General features: G+C 45.8%; 1 protein-coding gene across 2 annotated transcripts in view; it reads right to left on the bottom strand.

Moving 5' to 3' along the window:
* LOC147748882 (zinc finger protein 10-like) overlaps positions 1–23,175 on the bottom strand; it is a 246,428-nt gene that overhangs the window by 120,969 nt on the left and 102,284 nt on the right. Inside the window, exon 3 of one of the 2 annotated variants that reach the window (XM_086964431.1) lies at positions 12,596–12,700. In XM_086964431.1, the coding sequence (XP_086820557.1) occupies positions 12,596–12,700 (105 nt within the window). Of the gene's footprint in view, positions 1–12,570; positions 12,701–23,175 lie in introns of both variants that reach the window. The other variant, XM_086964433.1, reaches the window with a different exon arrangement.

Here is a 23,175-nt window from a genome sequence, read left to right as displayed (position 1 = left end):
TTGCTCAAAGGTGTCCTTTAAAAGCATTTCCAGACCTACCCCAGTCAAAGTGCCCAAATCATTTCCTTCACAGTGCACTATTATGAGGTCAGGGTTTGGCAAATGCAAAAAGGTTTTCACCAATGGTATCAATTGGTGACATCTCAATCCTCTGTGGCCAATCCATTTGATTTCCACATTTTGTAAATTGAGGTTGTGTAAATTTCTGTTATCAGCATACCTGTGAGCCCAGTGGATGTAGCTATGTCCAAGAATCCAGACAGAAAACATGGTGAGAGGAAGTTCTGCTGCAGTCAGAAGAAGTGTGGTAATGAAATGGCAGTTGAAACAGTAGGAGTTTGTAAAGAAAAAAAACTTTGGAGTTTCAGTGCTAATGATTCACTAGCAGTGATTGGTGGATTTCCATTTCTGAAAACAGAAAGTTAGGGTGCATGGATGTGTTCTTTGAAAGATGTAATTTGAATGGTTAAGAAAAAACGATTTTAAGAAACATTGCAGTGGATTAGCAGGTGTACTGAGAGTTCAGAGTTCATTTGAAACATTGTTGTGTGAACTTGTAAACATGAGAGGTCTTTCATTTTCATCTGGCGCCGGAGGTGCGCCAGAGGTAAGCCCGTCTGCGCCCGTCCGCGCGCGCCCGGGACCCGGGGCTTGTCCCCCTGGCCAACTTATTAAATACTCCGCCCTGGACTTAATGACTCTTAAACCTCCACTGAGCCATCCACTGCCTTTACCATCAGTCACGCTAAAACGCATTCAATTCTTGGGCATTTTTAAACCTCTTCCATTGATTGCTCATCCCAAACATAATACTCCCATACGTTCGGACTGTGGCCCTTTTCATAATGCAACGCACGACCTGCGTTGTATTTACTTAAACACTAGGTCATTGATTAAAAACCAAGTGGATATCTTTCTTCTACTGACCCAGGAGAAGCCGGATATCCTTCTGCTGACTGAAACCTGGATCACCCCACACTCTTTAGCAGATATCCTTGCCTCACTCCCTTCGGAGTATTACATTCTCACAGCTAACCGCACCCCTGGGAAAACAGGGGGTGGAGTGGCGGCCATCATCCTTAAGACCTACCAGTTCTGAGAACTGTCCCCTCTAGTTCTCCCAGGTACTGAGAATTTAGTTAATAAATTGGACTCCGAGAGCGGGGCTCTGACACTAGTACTAATTTACCGCCCACCTCAACACATGGCTAACTTCTCCTCACTCCTAATAGAACAGTTGGCTTCGTATGTCGTCAACTACTCTAAAACTATTCTATAGGAGACCTAAACTTTTGGTTCGACAATGTGGGAGAAGACCGCCAGGCTGCAGAGCTTAAGGACCTACTGGAAGACCTGAATCTGACCCAGCATATTCATCTTCCCACCCACCAGAAAGGTCACAGCCTCGATCAAATTTAAGCACATAACTTACCTATTCCCACACTTCCCATTTCCCCCTGCATCTGGTCAGACCACTATTTTATCAATTTTTCACTCAGAATGGGAGGGATGACCAAAACCAGGCCACCAGTGGCCAAGGAGTTCCGTAAATGGAAGTCCTTGGACCTTCCTGGTTTTTTAAAGACCCTGACCACTACCCATCCTTCCTTGGGCGAGGATGCAGAATCTAGTGAAGGGGTGCTCTCAAACTGGCTACTTCAAGCAGCCGACCTTCATACCCCCGTGGTGAGTCTTCCAAATCTACGAGGGAATGACGCCCACAAATGGTTTTCCCCTGAACTAAAATTACTTAAATTGGGGATTAGACAAAAGGAAAGGAAGTGGAGAGCAAATTACTTGTCACAAGATAGAGAAATATATTGTTCGGCAAGGAAACTCTATCAAAAAACCTTGCATCAACATAAGACCAACTACTTCTCTGCCAAAATTTTGAACTCAACGAATAGGTCCAAAGATATTTTTAACATTGTGAATGAGCTTTGTGATGACAATCGAACCACCCCGTCAATAGCACCCACGCAAAAACTTTGTGATTCCCTGAACGAGTTCTTTTTTGAGAAAATCGTGACCATCAAACAGAGTATCACTAGTTCCCCCACCCCACTACCTCTGGCCGACACTTTTTACAATTCCTCTACGCTTTATGTATTTCCCCCCATCGACTCCAAAACACTATCTGAACTGATGGCACGTGTTAAGTCAGGCTCACCAGATGACATTTGTCCACCTTACATCATTAAGGAGATAGCACAGGCTATCCCCCAAAGCATTCTCCCGCTCTTAAATAAATCTCTTGAACAAGGCATGGTACCTGATAGCTTTAAGCAAGCACTGTTGATCCCTTTGATCAAGAAACCTGGCCTGGATCTTCATGATCCCTCAAGTTACAGGCCGATCTCCTTGTTGCCTTTTTTGTCGAAAATCCTAGAAGCACATGTTTCCAACTGTCTATCCAATTTTATCGAAAGCACAGAATATCTAGAACCCAATCAGGCAGGGTTTCGTCCCTGTCATTCTACAGAGACAGTGATTTTGGCAGTTCAGAACACCTTGCGTTGCAACGCAGACAGGGACGTCCACCAGGCACTGGTACTCCTGGATTTGTCGGCCGCGTTCGACACGGTTGACTATGCCATTTTGGTCAACCGTGTCGAACAGGCCGGCCTCAGGGGGCCAGCCTTATGCTGGTTGAAGTCCTTCATCTCCAACCGCACTCAAGCTGTGAGACTGGGAACATTCACAGCCCCCAAGAGAAAGTCCACCAGCGGAGTGCCTCAGGGATCGTCTCTGTCTCCACTTTTATTTAATCTGTATCTGCGCCCCTTACTTTACTCTTTGAAAAATTGTAAGGTCACTATTTTTAATTACGCAGACGATCTGCAACTGGTATTTCCTCTGAATTCCCCTGATGCCGTGTCGGAATTTCAACAGGTCATGTGCCACATCCAGAGATGGATGAATCTAAACCACTTGAAACTTAACCCAGGCAAGACAGAGTTGGTCTTGCCTGGGAAAAGTGAAATTATCTGGGGGAATCACTTCTGGCCTCCTGACCTGGGTGCCCCTCCGACTAAATCCAACACTGTCAAGAGTCTAGGGGTTACTCTTAGCAACGATTTAGCTCTTAAAGCCCAGATTGGAACAGTTGTATCTTCTAGTTTTTTCCAACTGCGGAAGATTAAGAAAATTTTTCATTTGTTGACCCACTCTGAACTCATTCAAGCAGTCAATGCCCTAGTCTTGTCCCGCATAGATTATTCTAACAGTCTGTATCTAGGACTCCCAGCTGGGCAACTGAAAAGATTACAGTATGTCCAAAATCAGGCAGCTAGGCTTATCTATAATCTACCCAAATGGCAATCTATCAGGACAGGACTAGCTAACCTTCACTGGTTACCAATAGGTCAGAGAGCTATATTTAAAACCGGTTGCATTATATTCAAGGCTTTACAAGGGAAAGGCCCTAAATTTATGATCAACCTGGTGTGTAAATATACCCCTTCACGCAATCTTAGATCTGCTCACAATGATCTGTTAACTATCCCCTTAGTTAGGAGGAAGCGTCAAGGTGGTAGCTCTTTTCAGTTCTTGGCCGCCTCTTTGTGGAACTCTCTGCCTGCCTCCTTGAGACAAAGCGATAGTCTCCTTAATTTTAGACACGCCTTTAAGACCTGGCTTTTCAGACAGGCATATCCTTAGATTAGTTTTCTGACTTTCATGTTGTTGTGTTGCAGTTCCCAAAAGTTTCGATAGCGCCATGAAGCCCATGGGCGTACGTGCGCTGTATAAATTACATTTAACATAACATAACATAACATAACATAACATAACATAACAGGAGGTAGTTGCTATGGAAAAAGGGCAGAAATGGCAGAGGGGGGAAGGCTGTTGATTTGAAAAAAGTGAGGGAAGAGTTTTGATTGGGTGACATGAGAGATATGTGTGATGAAATACAGCATTTCTGTGCCTTTGTTGGATGCAGCCTCTGGAGTGCATACCCTTTGCTCTGCTAAAGGAAAATTGGTGTGTGTCTGAGACTGTTTTGAAATTCAAAAAGCATTTGCTAAGGTGAGAAAAAATTGATTTAATTTAGATAGAGACTAGTATAGTTTATGGAGAAAATAAGGAAGCCAGCTGTGCATTTAAAATGTTGTTTTGTGTCAAGTGTTTTCATTATCTTTTCTAAAAAGATTTTGCTTATTTGACAAATTGTAATTGGAGATTATGTGAAGTATTAGTACTGACAGGGTGTGCTTGTACATAGGAGCTGTGCTGTGTTTTCAAATTATGACCAGAAAATCGTTTTTTAAAACAAAAAAATGCTTTTTACTTTTATGAGAAGGACAACATGGTGTCTCCTTTTTTAAATAAATATTTCACTTCCCACCATGAATATGGGAGAATAATTTGCTTGTTTGTTGGTTTAAAAACTCGTTTCTTGAAGTCATTTAGGTTTCACAATATGTTCTGCAAGAGTTACATAGTCAACATGGGGGCACATTTACAAGGCTTATGAGTCACATTCACGTCATTTTCCCCATTTTAAAAGTGACTTTAAAGGTGGTGCAAGGTCCTTGTAAATACACCCTCATGAGTGCTTTGCAAATTTAAGTCATTTTCCCCTGGTGCATGTGCCTTGTAAATACGCCCCTATGTGTGCTAGACAATTTTAAGTTACTTCTCCCATGAATCTGGGAGACTAATTTGCTTACATGATGTGTTTAAAAATCGTGCTAAGGTGAGAAAAGATTCCTTTAAATTAGAAAGAGACTAGTATGCTTTTTGGAGAAAATAAGGAAGCCAGCTAGGGTGTGCTTGTAGATAGGAGCTGTGCTGTGCTTTCAAATTATGACCAATACAACATAATTTCACTCACACATGCCACATAATTACAATACACAAAGCCACCCCACACAATTTCACAAATAACTAATCCAATCCAACCCATATAATTCCACTACACACCTCAGTCATACACTCCATAACACATAAGTAAAAGACATTTCCATTTACAATGACATTAGTTCTAACTCCAACAAATGCAAGACCTATTGTATTTCCAATTGCAGGAAGATGTTTTTCAGCTTTCCATGCAAAAAGGTGATGGAGAAAAGTATGTTTGTTGGCACATGCACACAAAGCAGAAAGATAAGAATTTATGGGGTCCATCTAATATGATCAAAATACTTTATTTCCATGTGCGCAAGACTGCAGGTATTTCTTAAGATTCTAGAGCAGTGTTTACCAAACTGGTGGGTCTCAAAAGTCCAAGCAGTACATAAAGATCATTTAAATTTCTGTATTCTGTATTCTCACATTCGTTGCACTTCAAGAAAGAGGTCAAATGTCAGGCTATGCCTTCTGATAAAGTACTATTTTTTTACCATAAGAATTGGTGTTTACAATCTGTCACTTTGCAGTCAGAGAAAGAAAAGTAAACTGAATTATAGGACTATCTTATATGGGTACAAGTGTGTGAAAAGAAAGACTATAGGCGGTCATTTTTTGTAACAAAACAAAATGTAAATGAACTGTACCATAATGACACACTACTCAATACCAGATAAATACACCCAACATGAAATCACTCTATGCCTGCCCCCCACTCCCACCCGGTCTTGCTTCTTTTTCCTCCCCTGGTCACCCCCGTAGACCCAATGGCTTCCCTTTCTATCCTTTCCCCCCTTTTTTCTTCTTTTTCTCTTTCTCCCCCTTCCCACCACTCTCCATCCGCCCCCTGGATTCCCTCTGCTACCTCCTTAGCCTCTACTGCATCCTTTTCCTTTCCCAACTCGCCCCTCTCCTAACCTCTAGTACCCCCTCCCTCCGTCTCATTTACCCAATCCTCTCCCTCCCTCCCTCCTCCTGGACACACAGGCCTGCCGGACACACTCCCTCCTCAAAGGTAACCAACACTTCCACTTGTCCTGCCTGTTCCACCTTTAGTCAGAAGCCCCTCCGCATAGAAGTGGACATGTGTATTACTTAAACTGATAATGGGGAGCTCTCCTCCCTCTTGTTGTGGCCCATACCTCCCTCCAGCCCTGCTGTCTGCAATACCCAGCCCCTCGAGCCACAATCCTACCCTCCGCCACTCCTCTCCTCAGGGAATGCCTTCTTGCACCCCTCCCCCTCCACCTCCACCCCTCACTCAAGGACCCTTGGCCCAATGGACCCTAAACACATATGCCCACTGATGGACAGGCCAGCAATGGGGTGGTCGGTTATTCCTGGACATTAGTTTCACATGGACTTTCCTTACCTCCACACCCCCTCCCCCATTAGTAAACTGTACCGCATTACATAGTTTAGTAATTCTATGCTCTGATTTCATAGTCTTCATGTTGCATGCCCTTGTTTCACTCAATTAAAATTAAAAAACTACAACCCAAAAAACCCACATAGCAAAAACCCATTTAAACACACTCCACAACATGCCAAATAATTCCAATCATCATTTTACTCAATGCCACATAGTTCCAGACAATTCAATTCCACACATTTCATTCTGCACCACAAAATTCGACAACAAACCAGATAATTGAACAAAACACAACACATATATCGAAAAAACAAAGATTCCACATCATGCCACGAAATTCAACCGCACACCACATAATTAAACTCCACTAAATACCACTCCACAACACAAAATACCTATCCACATAATTACACTTCACGCTCAATACCACATAACTACTATCCACATAATTCCACTGCACCCCCACATTCTAATAATTATGCAGATTGTGCCAGAATAAGTATTATGTCATAGATGCCCTAAATGCTGAAAAGAACATACACTGTACCAGACTTTTGCCAGTGATTGCATCTATATTCCTGGCACCACACAGTATGGGCCCCACCACTCCGCAGCTACTCTTACACATCCCACACACACAGAGAACCAGATAAGAAGGACAGGTATTCTCCTAAAGCGTAAAAACAACCTACCACTCTACCTCAGAGTCTCCTACTCGCTTTTTGAATTCTGAAAAACCTGGTTTTTCAATCAACCAATCTACCATAGGCAGAGCTAGGCACACCGCTGCTCAATAACAGGATACCCTCACCTCAGTCTGCCCTCGGAATCTGGCATCTGTTCATTCTCCCTTAGTGTCCGTAATTCAGGTACTTTTTTACAAGCTTTCTCCTCCCGTTGTTTATGCCCCCCACAAGCAAAAGATTTAGCAATTTTTTTTTAGAAAAGGCAGGAAGAAGTTGGCAGCATTGCAAGGACAAAGAAACTAGAAGACATTTTTATGTTTATTATTTTTAAATAGGGTTGATCAGTTGTACTTGTCTGTTTGATAATATATAAAGTAACAAAAATGTTTATTATAACTTCTCCACATGCTGCACAGCCACAATGCTCTTCAAAATATCTTAAATACATTGGCAAAGCCAATATCTCTGGCTAAACACTTATAAGGCCCCAAAGGCAAGACTTATTGGCTATGCCAATGCTTGTTGCTTCTTATCAGCGCTAGGACACCTGTGCACTTAATACACCTGGTAACATACCGCAATGTACACACCCTTCTAAGGGTAAACAGATGACAAGATGTACTCTCACTGCTTAAAACCGCACTGATTGAAGGTCCTTCTGATCTACTGCAGATCATATGCCAAAAATTGATATAGATCTCATCTTGGAATCATCTAAGTTGGGGTACAACTCAGGACAGAACACTATGGTCTAGTCCTTTAGTTGGACACTGGCCTCCTCCCTCTCTCTTACAGCAAAACGCAGCAATCGGCCAACTTCCATCTCCACCAGTTTAGGAAGATCCAACATCTTCTTTCTACCTGTCAATTAGGATCTGCAGCTTACACTCTGGTCATTTAAAGAATAGTCACAGAAAATGCCACTCTAGCAGGCTCTCCTCAAAGTCGTCTTTCAATATACAGCTAAGCTCATCGCTGAGAAAAAAAGATTTGAAAAGATTTCCCTGGTTTTAAATGAACTTTGCAAGCTACTACCGGAGGTGCAAGCCAAGTAAAACAAAACAAAAACAAAGAAAATCAGTGGCAATACCTTCAAAGCATTACATTTCAATAGATCAACTTCCCTCTCTAACCTTCTCACACCTTCTGGAGGCAAAAGACATTAAAAAATATTTCATTAACACTGAAAACTCAAAAATTAAAATCTTTGCTTCTCTGGTGCGAGGGGAGTTTCTGGAATTATTCGCCCCTACACCGGACACGCCCATTAAATCTTAATATTCAATAAGGGCTTAAAGAATTACTTATTCAAGTCTAACCTCAGCAGATAGAAGCTACGCACCGCAGCGGTCTACTAGTAGCAATTGTCATCCTCGCCGCATGTAGGAAGAAATCTGGCATCTCTGCTTCCAGCCATGTTCTCTTTGTTCACTTTTTTCTTTATTGACAGTTCTCTCCGTTTTCCACCTGTCTTCTGCTTTTGTTGCCATTTCCCCCTCCCTTTCTCCCCTCCCTTCCTTACCCCCCTTATTTTTGAGCTCATGTGAGTTATATTTGGCTCTGTTTACCACGCTTCAATTCCTGTCATGCTGATAAGGCTCTGCATACAAACTTTAAATACATAAATAGGGCCCTGCCCATGGACTTTGGGCATGGACTTCTTTTTTTCAATTTTTTTACAGAGTTTTATATATCGCAAACTTGACCCGAATCGGGTATTAGAGTGCTTTAGAAGGCACCAGTTACGCTACATGAGAACACACATTCATTTGTGTTAGGCACGGGGAGATTAAGTGATTTGCCTAGAATCACAGGAGTGGAGTATTATGTAGTGATGCTGGTTAGGCTTTACTATGCAATGCTCTCACAATATCCCAAAGTTGATCCTTGGATTCACAGTAATAAATCCTAAGCTCAGTCCTGGTAGTGTGGCAAACAGCAGTCAGGCATTACTAGAGGAACATGTGTTAAGCATATCAGAGTACCAACATGGACGATAAATAATTGACATGGCTCAAAGGAAATATGACAACAATTTATAAAGATAAAGCATATTTATATATTAATTTAGGCACTAAAACAAGTACAATCAGATATACTGGGCAACAAACAATACCCACCGCGTTTCAGAGTTTCTCCACTCCATGGTCACAGGTTAGTTCAATGTGTCAACAACAAAACAAAGCTTTATTTCGATTGTGTTTTCAGATACATAGAACCAGAGTTATGGAGTTTAGAAAAAATAATAAATCAGAGCAATTCACTACAGTACAAGTTTACCATTGCAGTCGATGGGAAAAACCACTAGTGACAATCGGTCATTTGCAGTTCGAATTACATGACACCCACGGGGGAATTAGGTGATTCGGGTCCCAGGACCAAGCCATAACTCAGTAAAATTTTACTTTTCCCTAGAGGCCTGTGTGCAGAGTTGTCCTTGCTTTCCTTGGTGCTGAAGCAAGAGAAGTTGGAGAGCTGGGTTTAACGCCGAGACGGTGCTGGGGAGGAAACTAATGCAAAAGTTTAGTTGAAGGTGCTACAGATTCCCTCTTGTTGCAGCGTAGATTAAACATGGTGGTAACCGGACTGGTCACCAACAAACCTTGGAGGCGGTAAAGTCTGGTAGATGATACTTCGACGTCCGGAGGAAAAAGGTAGCAGCCTCAAACTTGTTGGAGGTCAGGACTATGTTTTCCAAAGTGCACTGGACGATCTACTTTTGGGCAATCCTACGGAGGTGACGATGGCCAGAGTCTTGGTTCCGGGAGTATATTTTCACCTGTAGGCTGCAGGGGACTAGTGGCACTAATTCAAGGCAGTCTGGAGTTGCCTTTGGCACTCAAAGGGGTTCCTCTGTCTGGGGGAGACGGTCCTTGGTCCAGGACATGTCGCAGTCATGCAGTTGCAGGGTGCTTGCCACAGGTTATCGCGCCTTTACTTTGTGCAGGTCCTGAAGTTGCAGACTTGGATCTCTTCTTTGTCCTTGGTTACAAGTCTTCACTCATTTAAGTTTCTGGTGGCAGAGGTGCCCCTTAAATCCTAGCTTTTGGGGTGTATGGGGTGTGAGTGCCAAGTGGCCAATGGGCCGCTAGCCCCAGCGGCTACTCCACCGCTTATGTGCCCATATCGGGGAAGGGCACCTTTTTTACCCAGAACCCTTTATTCTGCCACTTCCAAAAATGGCATAAACCTTCCTCTGCTGTACAGACCAGGTAGCCCACCTTAGGGGGTGGGGCTAGCCTTCTAAGGGGGTGTACGCCTTCACACTAATTTTCTTGTCTGCCTGGGGCAAATGGGCCTGAGGGCAGGGGGGTGGCATCCGCCTTAGGAGGTCAGCCTGAGTGCATATCAAAGACGGTGCATGCTTTGAAGTTCACTATGTTGATGTGCCTATTCACTAGCCATCCTGTCACTGCGGGGGGTGCTACATCCTTCCCAGTCAACCCTTTGTTTCTGACCTCCTGCCAAGCAGTATGAACACTCACAGGAGTCAGAGTCCCATCTTGAAGGTTTCAGCTGCAGGCTGTCAGACAGGGCACAGCAAAGGCTGGGGCAAAATCTAAGGTAGCCAATGGGTGCATGCCACATTAACCCTGACATCAGAATCATGTCAGGGGTGAGAGGGAATGTAGTTTGATACAAAAGATGACCATATTCGGCATTAGCATAATTAGCATAATAAAGCTGGCAACATTGGGGGTGCCCGGGTGCCAGTCCATATTATCCTATGGACCACTGATAGTAATCCTTAATGGAAAGAGGAAACTATTGGGACATATAAATTTGCACTTATGTATCTATACCTTTAATATAATGCACCTTGCCTTTTGGGTTCAGAAAGCCTGCCTTATGGGTGACTGACATATATTAAAGATAGTGCTTTTACCTTGCCACTCATGTTGAGGGGAAAGTTGAGTTGGAGCAGTTTGCACTGTTCCTGCAGTCTGACATCTGTTTACTTGGGCTACAAACAGTGCTTCAGACCCTGGTGACCCCGTTAATTCCCATGACCTGGGTACCCTTGGTACCATTTACTAAGGACTGATTAGGAGGTTAAAGGCCTTGCCAATTGGGAGTACCAATTTGTTTGCATTGTGTTTTAGGGAGACAGTAGGTACCTGGCCGGTGTACTGCAGTGAACTTTCAGAGACATAACCTTATGCAGTGGGTCAAAAAGGTGTGGACGTGACGATACAAACAGGGCACTTTCCTACCCCACCTTCATTAGATATTCTGCTACAAGATGCGTTTCGTAGTAGATTTCCCGGAACCAAATATTTTGCGCTGAAGTGTGTACCACCCTGCTCCTATATGTAATACATGGTTGCTATATCTGTATTTTAGGACACCAGCATGGACAAGCCTTGTGGGCGGGGTGGGTGGCGATAAGCTACAGGCAGTTGATGTGTCAATATAAACCACACTAACCCCAGCGGATAACCAGAGGAGAGACCCAGAGGCACAGGGCACTAGGAGCAGGCCAGCCTCCAGCACAAAATGTTCAACACAAATGAGGCCGCTCCCAGGAAAGTGACCGAAGGTGCTCAGAAAAAAGTTGTGAGTATGGACATCTCACAAAAAGTAAAGGACTGGCCTCACACACCACCTGGTGTCATGCTTCATCATCGGCAGTCCTCGCCCTATAAAAACTCGGTTTGATAGAGGGCGGGATACACCTGACGACAGGGAAGCACTTGTAAACTAAGTGGGGGCCCGTGAGGAGTGAGTGAAGTTTAAAAACCATTACAGTCGTCAAATTAAGTTTAATAAGGTAGGCGCCTGTGTGGTATTAAAAAGGTGGACGGTGACATGGGGAAATGTTTTGTCCCCTCACCGTAGTGAATAGGGTCAACATGTTTCTGCCTGGTGTCCCTTGGCATGGCATTCGTCAGGACCTGTATCAAGCAAGCTCCGTTCTTACCAATTTCGTGGTGAGAAGGTTCCACTGGGTGGGGTGACCTTTGTCAGTCTCCACTTCAGAGGCTCACAATCAGCCTGTAATAAAAAGGAATAAATACAAGAGAACCATAAACAGTAGGCTCGGTCACTTAACATCATTCAGGACCACAATCACAAGAATTACTGTGCGTGGCTATTTGTGTGTGACAAGTGACAATCATCTGTGCACACACGATAAAAATGAGAGATGTACTCTCTCATACCTTACCCAAGAGCCTCAACCTACGTGCTACATGGAGAAGGAATGGAGGGAAGGCCCCTTTAGTCAGACTCTGTAGGGTTAGAAAACAAATAACAAAAGTAGCCATGGTAAACATATACATCAAATATATATGAAGAAGGTCTGCTTGTTGTAGCAAGCGTAACTGCATTTACACCACACTTCCCATGCACACCCTTACTGCATCAAGGTGCGCCTTCCGCCGTAACACCTAACTGTGTCCGCCTCTCCTTCCCGACGATAACTAAACTGGGAGAGGGAAGGTTTTAAATAGTACTCCTAATTGAATTAGTGGCGGGAAAACGCAGTGATGGTTATTAATTGCCTCCATGGTCGTAGGATCCGGTGTCTTATTGAGTTCCAGGACGAGGATATGCCTGTTGTGGTGAGTAAAGAGGGTGGAAGAGTGAGGAGGAAATGGTGGAATTAAGAATGACTGTTTGTTACTCAAGAGAAAGCCATTGCTGACCGAGCCTCAATACCCATGAACACCAAGTTGTCACTCACTTGAGAAATGATGAGCGCTGTGCCGTGTCAAATAATCATGACTCCCCAATGGTGGTTCTTTTTCTTCAGCTCTTAATGCAAAGATAGAGGTGGCAATGAGAGGACCTGTTGAGAAATTAAAACAGATCTAATGTAATGGACAATACCTTCAGTAGTGACAATACACAAAAAGTGAACTTGAAACATGCTGTCAGGAAAGAAGAGTGCACTACATCACAAATTACTGTGCCACACCTACATTTCAAGATTTTTTCCCAGGAGAAAATTGTTAGGCAAGGCTACCACATTATTCTTTTTAGAATGGAAAGTCTCCTGCATGGCTTTCGAAAGAATGCTATCCTGTCCGATGTTTACTGTTATCCAATGGGGCTGATGTACAAAGCACCGGGCTGTAAAATAGCTGTGGAGCTGTGCATCAATTCGTTTGTGACTCGAGGCTTCACTTTGCAATGCAAAGATGTATCTAAGGTTGTGTATGACTCAGATGACTCTGTTTTAAGTTTTATTCTACTTTATGTAACTTGTGACATCCCAAACAAAAGATCAAAACAATAACTATGTGAGAAAGTTATATGCTGTCAATCACATCAGTGTGGGAAATACTGCTTAAGAAAATATAGAATCAAATCTAAATATTACTCAAAATGTTGCTTTGGATTCCCTAGACCAATTCTACACATAGAGTCAACAATTTAATATCATCTGTTAGATATGTGGTTACTGGGAAGTCGCAAGCAATAAACAGGTAGTTGGGACCAAGGGGAATTTTAAAGACTGCGCTCCAACATGTTCCCTACATACATATTACAACAAAAATATATTGGAGGGTCTGACACACAATGAATCCTAACAGGGTGTCCTCTAGCTACTCCAAACTATGTGTATCGAAATTACAAAGGTCATCCCCTTGATGATCAGGGAGGGATGCCCATCAGTCACCACACGGAACCGCCCTTCATCATTTGGGATTCCACCAAGACCACCAATGGAAAAGCTGATACACTAACACGGTCGGGGGTCCTGATGTAAGAAGGAGCTCCACCGCCGATCAGTAAAGTCCCGTGAAGTTCCGATATTTAAGGGAAAAATCGCCGAACACTTGCTTTAGTGTATAAGTTGTGTTAGTTGGACCGATTTCACAAGTTAGTCTTAGTTGGATCCGAAAGGTTGATTTTAAAGGGTATTATAGTCCCAGTTGTATTGTGTATTTCGGTGAATTTAGATCCTTTATAAAAAAAACTGTACCAGAACAATATATATATATAGAGGTAATAACAAAAAAAAAAATATTTATATGTATTACCCTCTAGGACGTGGGCCAGCCAGTCCCATCCTAGTTCAAAAAAGAAATTCTTTCTCCCTTAAAAAGAGGAGGAAATACCGAAATGTCCTAGACTTGTGAAAGAGGCAAGAAGTGAGGGGGGTGTGGCTAACCAGCCATGATGGCGGACACACTCTAGAGAGGCTCCAACCTATGGCCCACTAATCTGACGATTATCCTGCGCCTGCTGCAGCCATTGAAGCGCAGGAGCTGGCAGACAAAGTTCACACACTGGTCAGCAAAGGTGGAGTGAAATTTGAGACTCCCAGAGAGCCCAAATTGTGGTAAGGCTTTGCGAGTGGAAGAGGCAACCTGAACGAGAGCTGTGCTGAGAAGGGAGACTCACTGTGACTTGATACTGCTCAGCTCCAAAAAGTGCCTGAGGAGTTGCGGGGCATCGAGTGTGAAGGAGCTGAACACAGCAAAGTTGCATGATCAGCGGCCGCGGCGGCTGTACATAATATTACCCCGCTGACGCAGATCGGAGGGGACGGGCATGGCCTCGCGATCCTGATACTCCAAGCGGACCCTAAGAAATGAGCTGAGCCTCGCATCGGCGGGAGGCGATCCACAGTGGTGCCGGGAGGGGTGCTCCGGAGTAGGAGAAACGACAACACGCCTGGCAACTGGCCCTTACCAGCAGTGGCTGGCTGCACCCTGAGGCGACTAACTCACAACGGCAGCAGCGTGAGACCCTGATCTGAACTGAGTCGACTTCGATACCACCAGATCTGAGAGCCTTCCACAAGCATAAATAGCAACAATAAGGTACCGAGGCCACCCTGCGCTAGCCAGCTCGCAATGCAGTAATGGAACTAGGGACCCCACTGAGACCCAGATGCTCATTAGACTGGCCAGCACCTGACTGAGCAAATCCCACTGTGTGCTCACCAAAAGCCCATGTATAAAGCAGCCTGGGGTAACAGCGGTGTCGTGGGTCACCTGGTGGCGAGATGACTCCCTGCTAATGGGACATCTTGTTGTGAAGGGGAATGTAGGAAGGTGGCTACCTGACTATGGTTACCCCAGATTTTTTGCCTTGTGTTTAGCTGGTTTTCGACTTAGTTGGCCTGGTTCCCTGCTAATCAGGGCCCCAGGCTATCTGCTCTCTCTGTAAAATGGATTCCATGTACCCTAGGTGCATAACTAGATTGGCTTGGGTCACCTTATCAGCCCCTGTACAGAGCACTATAGGTGCCCAGGGCATAGGTGCATCCAAGGCCTACCAGGGGCTGCAGCATATCTTTTGCCACCCCTGGCTGGCTATCTAAAATTGACACAACTGGCTGATCCCTCAGCTGGGGCAAGGTGGTGTAATCACCCCTTGCTTAGATATAGTATGCCTATATCTAAACCTATCTGGACACATATATACCTATCAGTCACTCCTATGGCAGGCCTTGACAATCCTGGAGGCAGAGTGCTTGGTTTTATGTGAGATGGTGCTCTAGCATGAGCTGAGCCTGTCTGCAGCTGTCGGGACCAATTCCCTAAGCTGTTCCGGGATAATTACATACCATATACTATTAAGTGCATTATAATCCTCGCAGTTATATGTCAACTTTGGTTTGGCTTTATCAAAACATGTTGTGTAAGGTGTCATACGATTTGGAATACTACCCCCTCGCCAGTCCTGGCGACGGGGGTAGCATTCCACCCCTCTAGAGGGAGACGACATGTTACTTTGCTAAAACGTGGTTGATTTTAAAAGAGCCTCAGGTCCACAAAATGGATGCTTCTGCCACAGACACAAGTCTGACCTCCTGCTGCCGACCGAAACTCAGCACAGGAGGCCTGGACAAAGGCTTTCCTGTCACAGGGAGGTGTCACACCAGCCCAAACAGGAGATAGTGGATTGTAGCAGGGAGGTTTGAAAGAAACAAGACACTGCCTGGGGAGCACAAGGCTTCCCCTTGCATAATCCGGCCAAACCGGTTCTGGGGCAGACGAGCCCCAGTCCCAGCGCGTTCTGGATCAAAGGAAAGGGGTGTATGCACCCCCTTCCTGGGTCCCACCCATAGGAGGGGACCTAGCAGGTAATCCAGCCCCCTAGATTGGTATAAGAATGGGAGCAGTGCCAACGCACTCAGATTATCCTGATGAAATATAAGAAACAAAACTCTGGACCCTTCGACATCCTACTCGACGTAGAAGACTAAAGAATCTCCCTTGTGGTCAAGGAGTGACCACCCTGTGCAAACATGCACCATCCAGCACCTCAACGTCTGCTTTGTTGCAGTTCCCGCCAGAACTCGAGCAACAGAGATCGACGAGATCAAGCTTGCCTGCCTTCTTACAGCCCGATCCACAGTCCCTGCAGAGCTGAGACCCGTGGAGGCGACCGGAAGCGTGGGGCACGCCATCGTGAAAAGACCACGAGACGCTGACCGTGCAGCCCACGAGTGACCCTTGAAGCTGTACACCGGGGTTTGAGAAGCCCCAACCCTGAGCCACTCTTGCACCGAAGCTCACCCCTCCACACTCGACGAGTGCTGCGGGATGTACCATGTTACTCCGCATACTTTTACTCCGCATACCGTTACAACGCGACTTTTACAACGCATACCATTACAACGCATAGCGCTTTGGGGTGCTGGATAGTGGTAAGTATAATTTACTATTCTAACTCCAGTCCCCGTGGACCCTAGGGAAGGTGTTGGATAGTAAATTATACTTATCCCCTATCCTAGAGCGCCCCCCAGCGCAATGCGTTGTAATGGTATGCGGAGTAAAAGTCGCGTTGTAATGGTAGTGCGGAGTAAAAGATGCGTTGTAACGGGTGTATACCGTGCTGCGTGGGGCCCTTCTGCTTTCTTTGGCTCGACGCGTTAGCCCGATCGCTTGCCAGCTGGCTTGTGGCCCCTGTGCCGGCGAAAACCTAAAACCGACTTGCGATTCTGGTTGCTCCAGACTTGCTGTAAACAACGAAGGAGTGACTAAGGTGTAAAAGAAAAGTGACACTCGTGATAGGTTCAAGAAATAACGCTTCACTGTGTACTGCACGCGTGATCAATGCTCACACGCGAGCAGTAAATATAGTGGGGCAGTCTCAAAGTCCCTAAGAGGGCCCGGACGACTGTCTTCAACTAGAAGAAAATCAGGGCGTTTGCTGGTCACCCTGTAGTGGGTGGAGGGAGAGAACCTTAATTCTTAGAAGGACCCTCACTCACCACTAGTTGGTGACATGCTTCATCATCGGGTCCCCGCTGGGGTGACCGAATGCCTTCCCAGCGTGCTAAGACGCCTGATTACAGCGGAGCAGGATGTGGTGGGTGCAACAGTGCCCAAATTAGGAAGTGACTAAACGTGATAGTACAAAAGTGTATTTAACAATTAAAAAATGCAAAAGTTGTGCCTTTAGAAATTTTTTTAATAATGGCCAACCCGCATTGGTTGAAAACAAGGTGAGCGGACTCCCCAGGTTCTTAATTAAGGAACCGGAATCCTAAGTCAGAAATAAAATTTGGTCGACATGTTTCAGCTGTTTAAGTTGCATGTAGCTCAGCTTTCTTCAGGACCTAAACCAAAAGTCCTCCGGAGGTGTGCACGCTCTAAGGTGCACCCTCCCGTGAGGCTCTAAGTGTGAAAAAAATGTTTTATACAGTGTCAAAGGACGGAAAACATTCCATCAACACCGCCCTACTCAATCTGGTAGGGGTGTGTTAAAAGGGAACCTGTGGGAAAGAAGGGACAAGGACAATACCACAAACATATAAACATGGAGGAGAAGGGTTAATTCCTTCTATGCAAGGTTGTAATCAACATTGGTTTCACATATGTTCAAATCTGGACATCATGCACAATTTATGTGACACCCATATCCAGACTTGCACCAGCTCCCCTGAAAAGGAGCCCCCGCTCTGACACTCCTGGTCAGAGTGAGAAGCAATCTTCCAGTCCTGCGTGGATTGCTCTTGCCAAGTGTTGTTGACTCCGATCTTGAAGCCGACAGCGCCGACGGTGAGAGCCTGCGTGGGACAGCTCGTGACCCGCTCCTGGACGTCGCAGATACCCCAGAGCCCACGTGGCAGCAGAGAGAAGCTCCTCGACGACCACCTGATTGCGCCCGACATTGCCTGGTTCCGTCCTGGTTCCACCCTGGTCACTGCTGAGTGACCCAGACTCTGTCCCCTCTGCTTTCAGGTACTTTTCTACTCTGATCCACCCTTGGATCACACCGGACACTTCTTCACATCGCCTGCAGCATTTTCAGCTCCAAGCACCAAGAACCTGCATGACGAAACCCGACGCCACTTCGACCCTATGCACCCGCTTCCTGTGGGTGAGGTAACATTGCAACGCCAGTGTTCCCACACTGGTACACACCTCTAGGGCCTGTGTCTAAAGTTCTGTCCTTCTAGGTTCAGCGGAAGTGTCCTTAAACTCGGAGCGATTGTGGAGGAAGGACTGGCTACACTCTAGTAAGGATTCCTACCGGAGGACGGTACGAGCATATAAATCTGCTCTGAAACTTACTAAAACCTCCTATTATGATGACAGGATTAAAAACTCCACTAACTCCGCAAGAGAATCCTATCTTATTGCCAAAGAACTTCTAAAAATACCACAACCCCCTTTACTAATCAGGACCCCACCGGACAGGAGCAATGAACTCGCAAAATTCTTCGTCTCCAAAGTCTCCCACATCCTAGCCTCACTTCCTCAGCTACCCGGCCAGCCATCTCACTGGGACAAGGCTGCACCTGATGCTTGTCCAGGAGGCGCCCCCCGCCCTCAGCTAACCGCTTTTAGGGCGGTCTCTGCGGATGAGGTTGGAAAGACTCTGGCCAAAATGAAAAGTGGCTCTCCGTGTGATCCTGCTCCTATGAGGTTTCTAAAAGAAGTCGCCCATGTGATAGTGCCCCCCATTCTGGAGCTAATCAATACCTCGTTGTCCCAAGGCTCCGTCCCTCCCAGCTGGAAGGGGGCGGTAGTCAAAGCCCTTCTTAAAAACCACAACTGGACCCCACTGATTTGGCCAACTATAGACCGATCTCACTCCTTTCGGGCATCAGCAAAATTGCTGAAAAACTGGTCAACGTCCAGCTCTCCCAGTTCCTGGAATCCAATAACCTGCTGCGTCGCTCCCAAACTGGGTTTCGTCCTGGCCAAGGCACGGATACCGCCCTCCTCGCCGTCATCGAGGAGGCAAGGTGCATCTTGGATTCAGGGGGGTCAGTGGCAGTGATCCTCCTGGACCTTAGCGCAGCCTTTGACACAGTGAATCACCGTGTCCTGCTTCACCAGTTGGCCAGGGTGGGACTTGGGGACACAGCACTGGCATGGTTAGAGTCCTTTCTATCGGGCCGCTCATTCAAGGTCTGGGATGGCAACTCCCGGTCTGATTCTATGCCTTTGACTAGTGGGGTACCCCAGGGTTCCTCACTTAGTCCGACTCTTTTTAACGCCTATATGGCCCCTCTTGAGGACGTAGTGGCCCCCTTTGGCATCAAGATTGTGAGCTACGCGGACGACACGCAACTGGTCGTCTCGCTCTCACATCTTGACCAACGCCCAGACAATCTCTTACACTGCCTCCAGGAAATCCATCTCTGGATGTGAGAGTCCTCACTCAAACTCAACGGGTCCAAAACAGAAGTTATGCTGATGGGCAAGAAATGGTCAGCAATTCCATCATCAGTTTGGCCCAATGTTATGGGTGAGGTGCCCGTCCCCAAGAAGGAAATCAAGAGTCTAGGGGTTTGGCTCGAACCTGATTTGTCTATGAAAACTCAGGCAACTAAAACAGCGGGAACTTGCTTTGGACTGATGCGTTCAGTACGTAAGATCCTGCTGATGCTCCCTCCCCATTCCAGGAAACTCCTGGTGCAAGGACTTATCCTTGTCCGATTAGACTATAGCAACTCTGTCTACTTAGGAGCCCCCGAATCCACCCTGGGCAAGCTACAACAAACTCAAAATGCGGCTGCCCGGATGCTAATGAATCTCCCCTCTAGAGCCTCAGCCAGACCAGCGCTCAAGGCTCTCCACTGGTTGCCAGTGCGAGAAAGGATAAAGTTCAAGGCAATGTGCATCGCGCACAAACTCCTCAATGGACAAGGTCCTTCCATTCCGAGAGATATGGTCACTCTTTATAAAGCCTCGAGATCCCTACGCTCGGACAATGAGCGACTAGCTAACGTCCCCAAGTTCAGGAGGGTACGTACCGGAGGCCGCCGCTTCTCAGTAAAAGCATCTTCTTGCTGGAACTTGCTCCCCCGTTGCCTACGGTTGGAACCTGTATACTTACGCTTCCGCAAACAACTTAAAACTCTGCTGTTCCCCAAATAAACTTTTTTTCCCTTCCCTTTCGGCTAACTCAAGTTCTTACAGCGCGGGGATGCCTACGGGTCACCAGGCGCTCTATAAATCGTTAAATAAATAAATAAACTCTATTTGTGTAACTTTTACACACCATTGACTTAACATTGGTGCATGCGTGTGCTTTAAGCGCTGCACCCGAATCCCGCGGGCTTTTCCCGACTTCAGCATTGCTTGTCCCGACTGCTCCCAGCGATTCCCTAGGCCCTAGGCCTAACCATTGTTCGATTGGTATCTCTTATACCATTTTCTTAATATATGGTTTGAGTGGCCACCCGCCCTCATCCATAATTGTGCAACTTTGTATGTTATACTGTGCTTTTGATTTAACGCTTGTGCCCCTTTAATCATAAAGAGTACTGGGGATTATTTTTAATAATAAACACATATATTTTTATAATATATACTTGTGTGGTGTCCTTTCATTTGATATTACAGGATTGTGATTGGTAAAACAGCTCGCTTAACACGACCTCTTGAGTTTAGCCTTTAAGGCTGCTTAGTCTATGCTACCATTAAGATAGCTTGTCTATAAGGTTGACTTACAACCAGACACCATAAGGGATTGTTTGGACTGATACAATGTGGTTCCAGAATTGGAAACATCATATATCAGGCCAACTTCTCACAGGGAACAAGCAGCAACAGGCGGCAACATAACTGGGAACTACGACAAATGCACAGCAAGCCTGTCCTAATCAGGGAACACTCACCTATACCGTAGACCTGCCAACACACCGTGCAAATTCAGGCCGCACACAGATATCAAGCATAGGCCGCAGGCAGATTTACTGAGCAGAGGACACTGCGCCTCCTTCAGGCGCTGCAGCCCTATCAGCCTATGTGTGGACTGCTTATTACCAGTCTCCCAAATTGGGCAGACAACGGACAGGTACGGGTGCAACAGCCACACAGCCAGCCCCAGCCCGAGGCACCCTGGCCAGACACTTGAGGAACTAGAGACATTGCAATCTTACACTGGAATCTAAAATAGATTCAGTACTTTAAGCGGTGGCACAGATCGTAGTAACACTAGCAAAAACCTGTACGTTCCAGGAAGGTCACATTGATAAAATCGCAACAGATTTTACGCTTCTGCATGCAGACCACAGGAAGCTAGCAGGAAAAATCACTGACCTGGCGACAGAAATAGAGGAAGCTTGTCACCAAGGTGATATCCACTGAAATGTGAGCACTTTCGGCATGGTTGAATTCACTGGAGCGCAGGGTGGATAACACGGAAGGCCGCTCCCACTGAAACAACATCCACCTAGTGGGATTACCGGAAGGCACAGAAGGTAAGAGACGCAGTGGCTTGTTTATATGGAGACCTGGCTGAAGTCCCTGATGACAACAGACTCCCTATTCCCCTTCTTCATCTTAGAAAGAGCACACACGGTGCCAACGGGTCGCCCATTACCGGGCGCAGGCCCCTGATCCTTCTTGTACATCACAAAGTGAGGGGCCCCCCGGGGTAGGATGTGAGGCAGATCTGCGGGGGAAAGAGCAATAAATCACATAAAGAAGAGAGTAGATCCACCCCGTATTTAATCAAGTATAGGCTCAGTTAGAGTCCTAAATCTTCAGCAGTCACCCATTTTAGCGCTCACCAATTAATCAAGGCCATATACACTTTAACCAGAGGCAATTTTATAGAAAAAATATCATTTTTATTATTGATTGATTCATATAGTTTTGTGTATATCACAAGATTACAAACTCATTTTTTTGAAAATTTCATGATACTAAGATAAAAACATATATATGTATATATACACAACACATCAACTTTCCCGCATTCACACTTCAACAAAATACATCACAGCCATTCATACTCATGCACGACTCATTCAAACATTCAACTCAGATGGAATTTGAGGGAAATTGCTCTGAGAACATCCTGAATACTCCTCTCAGCCATAGGCCGGGGATGGAAGATGATAGGTTCAGGGTGGATGGTTTCAACGCCGACGCGCGTTTCGGTGCCAGGCCCCAAGAAGGGCCGCACCTTCGTCAGGGCAGGAAATGGGAAGGAGGGGTTGTACTCAACAGTAAAATAGTTAATTCTGATATCCAGGCACTCTTAAGTTCAGAGACACCTCAGCGTCTCGTCTGCTGTAGAGAAATGAGGACCAATCCTTCTCAATAGATGGCACGTTTTAAACGCCTTCCTAAGTTCCTAGATAAAAGTTTAGGGTGGGCGGGAGGTGCAGTATATAAACAGGTTTGGCTCGATGGTCGCCTTCTGTCTTCTAGATGGCAATTTGTAGTTTGGGTGGTACCATAATTTTTAATCCTCTATATCATAAGGTGCTCAGGCAGGGGGTATCTCGTGCTCCGCATCCGCATTCTTCTTAGAGGCACAACTCTAGCAGCGATTTCACCCTGAGGCGCCGTCACAATTCAGACAGCCCGGTAAAGGTTCCTGTTCGTTTCTCATCCGGCAACCGGTGGGCGACCCTATATACCGCACCTCCCGCCCACCCTAAACTTTTATCTAGGAACTTAGGAAGGCGTTTAAAACGTGCCATCTATTGAGAAGGATTGGTCCTCATTTCTCTACAGCAGACGAGACGCTGAGGTGTCTCTGAACTTAAGAGTGCCTGGATATCAGCATTAACTATTTTACTGTTGAGTACAACCCCTCCTTCCCATTTCCTGCCCTGACGAAGGTGCGGCCCATCTTGGGGCCTGGCACCGAAACGCGCGTCGGCGTTGAAACCATCCACCCTGAACCTATCATCTTCCATCCCCGGCCTATGGCTGAGAGGAATATTCAGGATGTTCTCAGAGCAATTTCCCTCAAATTCCATCTGAGTTGAATGTTTGAATGAGTCGTGCATGAGTATGAATGGCTGTGATGTATTTTGTTGAAGTGTGAATGCGGGAAAGTTGATGGGTTGTGTATATATACATATATATGTTTTTATCTTAGTAT

This window comes from Lissotriton vulgaris, chromosome 1_1, assembly GCF_964263255.1.
Source record: "Lissotriton vulgaris chromosome 1_1, aLisVul1.2, whole genome shotgun sequence".
NCBI classification, from domain to species: Eukaryota; Metazoa; Chordata; class Amphibia; order Caudata; family Salamandridae; genus Lissotriton; species Lissotriton vulgaris.
This window is presented reverse-complemented; position numbering and strand designations above follow the sequence as displayed.